General features: G+C 37.7%; 1 protein-coding gene across 1 annotated transcript; it reads left to right on the top strand.

Annotated features, from left to right (window-relative positions):
* The first annotated feature begins 1647 nt into the window (after positions 1–1647).
* On the top strand, positions 1648–2490 carry LOC106090366 (uncharacterized). Its single transcript, XM_013256529.2, has 2 exons — positions 1648–1837; positions 1892–2490. The coding sequence occupies exons 1-2, from the start codon at positions 1665–1667 to the stop codon at positions 2436–2438; spliced, it is 720 nt and encodes a 239-aa protein (XP_013111983.2). The 5' UTR covers positions 1648–1664; the 3' UTR covers positions 2439–2490.
* Positions 2491–10023: the final 7533 nt, after the last annotated feature.

Genomic DNA, 10023 nt, shown 5'->3' with positions numbered 1-10023 from the left:
CTTCCGAAGTTAGCGTGCTTTCGACAGACAGACGGACGGACGGACATGGCTGGATCGACATAAAATGTCGCGACGATAAGAATATATATACTTTATGGGGTCTCAGACGATTATTTCGAGTAGTTACAAACAGAATGACGAAATTAGTATACACCCCATCCTATGGTGGAGGGTATAAAAATCATTCAAAGATCTTGACGAATGCGATCTATGGTGTAGGTACATAAAATTCGGCCCGGCCGATCTTAGCACGCTTTTACTTAGGAAAAATAGGCAATGTGTTATAAAATGATGCTCATCCCAAGTAGTAAACGCCTATTGGCAATGGTATTGGTCACCGAACAATTTCCAGGATTTTTCTGCTACGAACTTCAGTCTAGCGGGGAGTAAGTAATAGCGTTGTTTGGCTGGAATGTAAGCTATTCTGGAAACCTCAGTTGTTAATGCACAATCAATTAACAGCTTATAGTTCTGAGAATTTACATTGAAACCTCCTTATCAGCAAATTATGTGTACACTAGAAAAAAGTTGTCCCTAAATTTAAGATTTTTCCCTATTCGTAGGATTTTTGCAATGAAAACGGTACAAAGAACCAAAACTTCAAATTATATATGCTATCTTTTAATTTAAGTTTATATTTTCTAACGAACATGACCATTCGTTTCAAAATGTTGATCGCTGATTGATCTTCATTTCACTTCATAGATGACTGTCCGATTATTATTTTATGTGTCCTGAGCTACAGTTCACTCTTGTCTTGTCCGAAGGTCAATTTTATAACTTCTAACGATATTTTGACCTTCATTTTAGATTTAGTCTTTAATAACAGGGTGTAAAGTTAAGGATTAATTAAACTACAATTTCAAATAAAAATCTTTAGTATGGAGGAAAATATTTTTTATCAAAGGGAATGTTTTCTTATAAAGTTGGAAAATTGGCCATCTTTAAATTAAGTTTGCTAATCCTTGCCTCGAATCTTTAAAATTAGGACAAAAATGTTTTCAGTGTATGTGTACATATTCATATGCTTATCAAGTATATGGGTGTAATGTTTGGCTTGGTTGAATTCCATACACCCACCACTACGGATTCTTTTCGGCAAGTTCTGACGAGTTCACATCGAAAAATACTGTATTATGGGAGCTTTGGCTAAATCTTTGATATTATTTTGGCCCATTGATTATGCAAAGTGAAAGCAATATTTGTAGGGAATAGTTTGTAATGTTTGTAAAATTCTGTAAATACACAAAAACACATGCATTGGGTTACACATGCGTGGTTAATGTGGTAATTGTATCATAGAGGCGTTTTCGCAATTAATACGATTTAAATACAACATACCAACGCACGGCCCTTGAAGCCATCGCACCTTATATGGTTGAAAAGTCTTCTAATCAAAGACGAAATAAACAAAAAAATATAGTCTTATTCCTTTGAAAAACGTGGAGAGAAAGACATCGCCAAATCGATTTTGCATGCCACTGCGATTGAAATTATTTGCACCTTTTCAGAACTTAGTGTGACTTTTTTAAGTGTTGTAAATGGAATGATAAGGTATTTGTAGCCATCCATTTCATAGTGTAGGGTATATAATTAAGTTCGCTGGAGTCAAGCCTCTAATCTTAGTTAAAAGATTATAGTTGTTAGTTGAATTTATTTGTAATATGGCACTCTTCTTTTACAAATCGCTTGGATTTTGCGTTATTGTAGTGTGCACTTTAGGTATTGTAAAATCTGCTGGGGAATACAATCAAAAGGATCAGCACTATGCAGATGTTTTAAAATTGACACAGGAGGCACAAACATTGCAAACCAAACTGGGGGGTTTGAAGAAGAGGTAAGTGTTGTTGTTGTCTTTTTTTAAAACTTTTTATTCACCCACCCTTTTTAGATCTCTAAATCAACTTAAAATTTTAGAGAATTCGGGCTTTTGTCAAAAAGAGTCTCCGCTACCGGACCATTGCCATCAACACTTTGTTTTCTTTGAGGCAGTCAATGTCAAATACCAAATTTTAGAGGAACATGTTCTCACTAAATTGATTGGTTTACAAAACGATCAAAGCTTAAACTTTCAAGAAATTCTAAAGAATTGCTTTTCATCTGAATTGGTTTCAGTGGATAATGATATGCCGAAGCCTTTGAAGGAAATCAGTGAGAAAATGCACACACTAGAGAAGCGATTGATTTCTTTGACACACCTACGCTTGCTTGTGGAAGAACAAAGTACTAGACGCATACAACTTTTACAAGCTATTGACGTTAAACTGTCCCAAAATGAAGCAACTTTAAAGGGTTTCGAAAAGAATATTGCATGTTCCAAAAGGGTTATTGATGAAATTAGGACCGAATCATCACTTAATTACTATCACCGATTGCCCATGAATATTATTTTGGGAAAAAATATTAAATCAAGAGTAAGCCAAGCAATCACTAAATAATGCTTTGGAAGTATATACATATTAAAAAAGATATGGAACATAAAAAAAAATAAATAAAATAAAAAAAACAAGTAAAAGCGTGCTAAGTTCGGCCGGGCCGAATCTTATATACCCTCCACCATGGATCGCATATGTCGAGTTCTTTTCCCGGCATCTCTTCTTAGGCAAAAAAAGGATATAAGAAAAGATTTGCTCTGCTATTAGAGCGATATCAAGATATGGTCCGGTTTGGACCACAATTAAATTATATGTTGGAGACCTGTGTAAAATGTCAGCCAATTCGAATAAGAATTGCGCCCTTTGTGGGCTCAAGAAGTAAAATAGAGAGATCGAGGGAGCTATATCAGGCTATAAACCGATTCAGACCATAATAAACACGTATGTTAATGGTCATGAGAGAATCCGTCGTACAAAATTTCAGGGAAATGGGATAATAATTGCGACCTCTAGAGGCTCAAGAAGTCAAGATCCCAGATCGGTTTATATGGCAGCTATATCAGGTTATGAACCGATTTAAACCATATTTGGCACAGTTGTTGGATATCATAACAAAATACTACGTGCCAAAATTCATTCAAATTGGATAAGAATTGCGCCCTCTAGAGGCTCAAGAAGTCAAGACCCAAGATCGGTTTATATGACAGCTATATCAGGTTATGGACCGATTTGAACCATACTTGGCACAGTTGTTGGATGTCATAACAAAACACGTCGTGCAAAATTTCATTCCAATCGGATAAGAATTGCGCACTCTAGAGGCTCAAGAAGTCAAGACCCAAGATCGGTTTATATGGCAGCTATATCAGGTTATTGACCGATTTGAACCATACGTGGCACAGTTGTTGGATGTCATAACAAAACACGTCGTGCAAAATTTCATCCCAATCAGATAAGAATTGCGCACTCTAGAGGCTCAAGAAGTCAAGACCCAAGATCGGTTTATATGGCAGCTATATCAAAACATGGACCGATATGGCCCATTTACAATACCAACCGACCTACACTAATAAAAAGTATTTGTGCAAAATTTCAAGCGCCTAGCTTTACTCCTTCGGAAGTTAGCGTGCTTTCGACAGACAGACGGACGGACGGACGGACGGACGGACAGACGGACGGACATGGCTAGATCGACATAAAATTTCACGACGATCAAGAATATATATACTTTATGGGGTCTCAGACGAATATTTCGAGTAGTTACAAACAGAATGACGAAATTAGTATACCCCCCATCTTATGGTGGAGGGTATAAAAAGCTTAGCTAGGCCGAGTCTCATACTCCCTCTAACACAGATCGCATTTGTTCAGTCGTGCAAAAGTCTATTTTTTATGAGTTTTAACTTAAAATCTTAGCCAAATAAGACTACGTTTGAGACCGCAATATGTGGTTTGTATGAAAGCTCAATCCTGTCCCAAAATGAAGCAACTTTAAAGGGTTTCGAAAAGAATATTGCATGTTCCAAAAGGGTTATTGATGAAATTAGGACCAAATCATCACTTAATTACTATCACCGATTGCCCATGAATATTATTTTGGGAAAAAATATTAAATCAAGAGTAAGCCAAGCAATCACTAAATAATGCTTTGGAAGTATATACATATTAAAAAAGATATGGAACATAAAAAAAAAATAAATAAAATAAAAACAAGAAAAAGCGTGCTAAGTTCGGCCGGGCCGAATCTTATATACCCTCCACCATGGATCGCATTTGTCGAGTTCTTTTCCCGGCATCTCTTCTTAGGCAAAGAAAAAGGATAAAAGAAAAGATTTGCTCTGCTATTAGAGCGATATCAAGATATGGTCCGGTTTGGACCACAATTAAATTACATGCTGGAGACCTGTGTAAAATGTCATCCAAATCGAATAAGAATTGCGCCCTTTGGGGGCCCAAGAAGTAAAATAGAAAGATCGATTTATATGGGAGCTGTATCGGGCTATAGACCGGTTCAGATCATAATAAACACGTATGTTGATGGTCATGAGAGGATCCGCAGTACATAATTTCCGGCAAATGGGATAATAATTGCGACCTCAGAGGCTCAAGAAGTCAAGATCCCAGATCGGTTTATTTGGCAGCTATATCAAGTTATGGACCGATTTGAACCATACTTGGCACAGTAATTGGATATCATAACAAAACACATCGTGCAAAATTTCATTCCAATCGGTTAAGAATTTCGCACTCTAGAGGCTCAAGAAGTCAAGCCCCAGGATCGTTTTATATGGCAGCTATATCAGGTTATGGACCGATTTGAACCATACTTGGCACATTTATTGGATATCGTAACAAAACACGTTGTGCAAAAGTTCATTCCAATCGGGTAAGAATTGCGCACTCTAGAGGCTCAAGAAGTCAAGATCCCAGATCGGTTTATATGGCAGCTATATCAGGTTATGAACCGATTTGAACCATACTTGGCACAGTTGTTGGATATCATAACAAAACACGTCGTGCAAAATTTCATTCTAATCGGATAAGAACTGCGCACTCTAGAGGCTCAAGAAGTCAAGCCCCAAGATCGGTTCATATGGCAGCTATATCAGGTTATAGACCGATTTGAACCATATTTGGCACAGTTCTTGGATATCATAACAAAACACGTCGTGCAAGATTTCATACCAATTGGATAAGAATTGCGCACTCTAGAGGCTCAAGAAGTCAAGACCCAAGATCGGTTTATATGGCAGCTATATCAAAACATGGACCGATATGGCCCATTTACAATACCAACCGACCTACACTAATGAGAAGTATTTGTGCAAAATTTCAAGCGTCTAGCTTTACTCCTTCGGAAGTTAGCGTGCTTTCGACAGACAGACGGACGGACGGACGGACGGACGGACGGACGGACGGATGGACAGACGGACGGACATGGCTAGATCGACATAAAATTTCACGACGATCAAGAATATATATACTTTATGGGGTCTCAGATGAATATTTCGAGTAGTTACAATCAGAATGACGAAATTAGTATACCCCCCATCTTATGGTGGAGGGTATAAAAAAAGCTTAGCTAGGCCGAGTCTCATACTCCCTCTAACACAGATCGCATTTGTTCAGTCGTGCAAAAGTCTATTTTTTATGAGTTTTAACTTAAAATCTTAGCCAAATAAGACTACGTTTGAGACCGCAATATGTGGTTTGTATGAAAGCTCAATCCGGCTATTGGCCAATTAGGACTATGTATATTTATAATATATATTCAATAGAGTGATGACTTTTATGAAACCTCGTTTCCCTCGTTAATTGGTTGAGTTTTTATTTAAGATTAGATTAAATCTTACATATAAGGTGACCCAATAAAGAACCTCACTCACAAAATGATTTAAAATTTTTATTTCAGCATTTTGGAGAATATTTTTATACCCTCCACCATAAGATGGGGGGTATACTAATTTCGTCATTCTGTTTGTAACTACTCGAAATATTCGTCTTACACCCCATAAAGTATATATATTCTTGATCGTCGTGAAATTTTATGTCGATCTAGCCATGTTCGTCCGTCTATGGGCCATATCGGTCCATGATATCCAACAACTGTGCCAAGTATGGTTCAAATCGGTTCATAACGTGATATAGCTGCCATATAAACCGATTTTGGGTCTTGACTTCTTGAGCCTGTCATTTCATTCCAATCTTATCCGATTGGAATGAAATTTTGCATAACGTGTTTTGTTATTATATCCAACAACTGTGCCAAGTATGGTTAAAATCGGTTTATAACCTGATATAGCTGTCATATAAACCGATCTGGGGTCTTGACTTCTTGAGCCTCTAGAGTGCGCAATTCTTATCCGATTGGAATGAAATTTTGCACGACGTGTTTTGTTACGATATCCAACAACTGTGCCAAGTATGGTTCAATCGGTCCATAACCTTATATAGCTGTCATATAAACCGATCTTGGGTCTTGACTTCTTGAGCCTCTAGAGGGCGCAATTCTTATCCAATTTGAATGAATTTTGGCACGTAGTATTTTGTTATGATATCCAACAACTGTGCCAAATATGGTTCAAATCGGTTCATAACCTGATATAGCTGTCATATAAACAGTTCTGGGGACTTAGCTTCTTGAGCTTCTAGAGGGCGCAATTCCATCCGATTTGGCTGAAATTTTGCATGACGTATTTTATTTTTACTTTCAACAACTGTGTCAAATAAGGTTCAAATCGGTTCATAACCTGATATAGCTGCCATATAAACCGATCTGGGATCTTGACTTCTTGACCCCTAGAGGTCGCAATTATTATCCGATTTGCCTGAAATTTTGTACGACGGATTCTCTCATGACCATTAACATACGTGTTTATTATTGTCTGAATCGGTCTATAGGCCGATACATCTCGCATATAAATCGATCTCTCTATTTAACTTCTTGAGCCCCCAAAGGGCGCAATTCTTATTCGAATTGGCTGACATTTTACACAGGTCTCCAACATATAATTTAATTGTGGTCCAAACCGGACCATATCTTGATATCGCTCTAATAGCAGAGCAAATCTTTTCTTATATCCTATTTTTTTGCTTAAGAAGAGATGCCTGGAAAATAACTCGACAAATGCGATCCATGGTGGAGGGTATATAAGATTCGGCCCGGCCGAACTTAGCACGCTATTACTTGTTTTTAGTTTAACTTCAAGCATTTTAGAGTGGTCATTCAGAGCAACAGATAGTACTTCAAAATTTTTTGTGCGGAAAAACTTACTTCTCAAGCAATGATCAGCCCATGAGTAAGAAATTAATGAACAGATTTTACGCAACCTGTTCGTAGTTTAAGACACCAGAATAAACGCAAGAAAAGCTGGAATGGCATGCGCTGCAGATATTTCTGGGATCTGCTTAAACTCTCTCTTCTCAGTGCAGTGGCGGAAGACACCTGTGAGGTGGAAGATAAACTGCTTGCCCCACGTTTCTTTCATCACAGTTGTACCATTGCTTAAGGCTGGTTTCAGTGCTCATATTTGCTCTTCAAATCCTGCCCAAAGAAGTATTCTATTGTTTATTCTACGCGAAGAACGCGATCCAGCACATGGTGCTGGCAACTGATGAACAATTATGTTTCCTCCGTCAGGATTTATGGGCTTTTAAATATACTGCAAGTCAAGTTTCTTGTTTGACTTTAAAATTTTAAAGCTTAAAATAGTGATGGAGGCTTCATAATGGACTTGGGATGATTTTTTGTGGTATTTTGTGGTTCCTAAACGTGAGAATACTCAAAGAATGGATCACCATTTTCACACAGATGTAACGAAAAATTCAATGAAAGCGTTTTTGCTTCACAACATTCGCGATTATGGGTGATAATGCTCCAAAACATGGCTCTAGGGGCGTTAATCCTCTCAGATCACCAAATTCCAACCCATTATAAAACTCTTGGAAGTTTGCGAAGGAGAACAAGTTGAAATTCGGATGAGTTATTTCAAAATTTTGGCTAAATATCTCCCGTGTTCGTTAAAAAAAGATTTTTGCAAGCTTTTCCTTAAGTTGAGAGACAGTATTTACATGAAAGTGTTACCTAACTATTTGTAAGAGTTAATTGAGCCCTTAGATTTGAGAACCTTAAGAACAACGCGAAAAACTATTTGAAATCCTTAAACCTTTAGAACAACCCGAAAAAAGCTTTTAAGTTACATAAATCATTCCCCTTTTTACTTAAAGCGAATATTGGATGAAATATTTCCTTGCATTTTTTTTTACCCACCACCATATGATGGGGGGTTATACTAATTTAGTCATTCCGTTTTTAACACCACAAAATATTAATCTGCGTCCCCATAAAATATAAATATTCTTAATCGCTTTGACATTCTAAGACAATTTACCCAAATCCGTGCGTCCGTCTGTGGAAATCACGATAGCGGTCGAATACATAGAGCTAGCTGCACGACATTTTTCACAGATACTTCCTATTGATGTAGGTCTTTAAGGATTGCAAATGGGTTCCGATGGATATAGTTCCCATATAAAGTGGTTCATCCACATGAATTCTTCAACTTCTAGAAGATGCACTCATAGAAAAAAGTTTTCTGAAAATATTGGGTTGCTCAAAAAGTAATTGCGGATTTTTTAAAAGAAAGTAAATGCATTTTTAATGAAACTTAGAATGAACTTTAATCAAATATATAGTTGCCATTTTGTTCGATAACCTTTTGCCATCTTCCTGGCAAATTTAGTATTCCACGCTCATAGAACTTCTGGCCTTTATCTGCAAAAAACTGAACCAAGTGCGATTTTATAGCCTCATCATTGCCGAAAGTTTTACCATTTAAGGAGTTCTGCAAAGATCGAAATAAATGGTAGTCTGATGGTGCAAGGTCAGGGCTATATGGTGGATGCATCAAAAGTTCCCAGCTAAGCTCACTCAGTTTTTGGCGAGTGACCAAAGATGTGTGCGGTCTAGCGTTGTCCTGGTAGAATATGACACCTTTACGATTGGCCAATTCTGGTCGCTTCTCCTTGATGGCTGTATTCAATTTGTCCAATTGTTGACAGTAAACATCCGAATTAATTGTTTGGTTCCTTGGAAGCAGCTCAAAATATACCACACCCTTCCAATCCCACCAAACAGACAGCATAACCTTCTTTTGGTGGATATCAGCCTTTGAAGTGGTTTGAGCTGGTTCACCATGCTTGGACCTTGATCGTTTTCGACTAACGTTGTTGTAAACAATCCATTTTTCATCTCCAGTTATGATATGTGAAATGAATTTCTTTCAATACATGTGGTACCCATATTAAAATTGACGCCAAACAAAACAAGTAAAAGCGTGCTAAGTTCGGCCGGGCCGAATCTTATATACCCTCCACCATGGATCGCATATGTCGAGTTCTTTTCCCGGCATCTCTTCTTAGGCAAAAAAAGGATATAAGAAAAGATTTGCTCTGCTATTAGAGCGATATCAAGATATGGTCCGGTTTGGACCACAATTAAATTATATGTTGGAGACCTGTGTAAAATGTCAGCCAATTCGAATAAGAATTGCGCCCTTTGTGGGCTCAAGAAGTAAAATAGAGAGATCGAGGGAGCTATATCAGGCTATAAACCGATTCAGACCATAATAAACACGTATGTTAATGGTCATGAGAGAATCCGTCGTACAAAATTTCAGGCAAATTGGATAATAATTGCGACCTCTAGAGGCTCAAGAAGTCAAGATCCCAGATCGGTTTATATGGCAGCTATATCAGGTTATGAACCGATTTAAACCATATTTGGCACAGTTGTTGGATATCATAACAAAATACTACGTGCCAAAATTCATTCAAATTGGATAAGAATTGCGCCCTCTAGAGGCTCAAGAAGTCAAGACCCAAGATCGGTTTATATGACAGCTATATCAGGTTATGGACCGATTTGAACCATACTTGGCACAGTTGTTGGATGTCATAACAAAACACGTCGTGCAAAATTTCATTCCAATCGGATAAGAATTGCGCACTCTAGAGGCTCAAGAAGTCAAGACCCAAGATCGGTTTATATGGCAGCTATATCAGGTTATTGACCGATTTGAACCATACTTGGCACAGTTGTTGGATGCCATAACAAAACACGTCGTGCAAAATTTCATCCCAATCGGAT

The sequence above is a fragment of the Stomoxys calcitrans genome, chromosome 1, assembly GCF_963082655.1.
Source record: "Stomoxys calcitrans chromosome 1, idStoCalc2.1, whole genome shotgun sequence".
NCBI classification, from domain to species: domain Eukaryota; kingdom Metazoa; phylum Arthropoda; class Insecta; order Diptera; family Muscidae; genus Stomoxys; species Stomoxys calcitrans.
Note: the sequence above shows the minus strand (reverse complement) of the source record. Positions and strands in the feature narration are given on the sequence as shown.

Excerpts from the sequence above, each read along its gene's own strand:
- LOC106090366 (XM_013256529.2), top strand. The coding sequence starts at position 1,665 with ATGGCACTCTTCTTTTACAAATCGCTTGGATTTTGCGTTATTGTAGTG. Across the intron at positions 1,838-1,891 it reads CTGGGGGGTTTGAAGAAGAG|ATCTCTAAATCAACTTAAAA; the intron begins GTAAGTGTTGTT and ends CACCCTTTTTAG.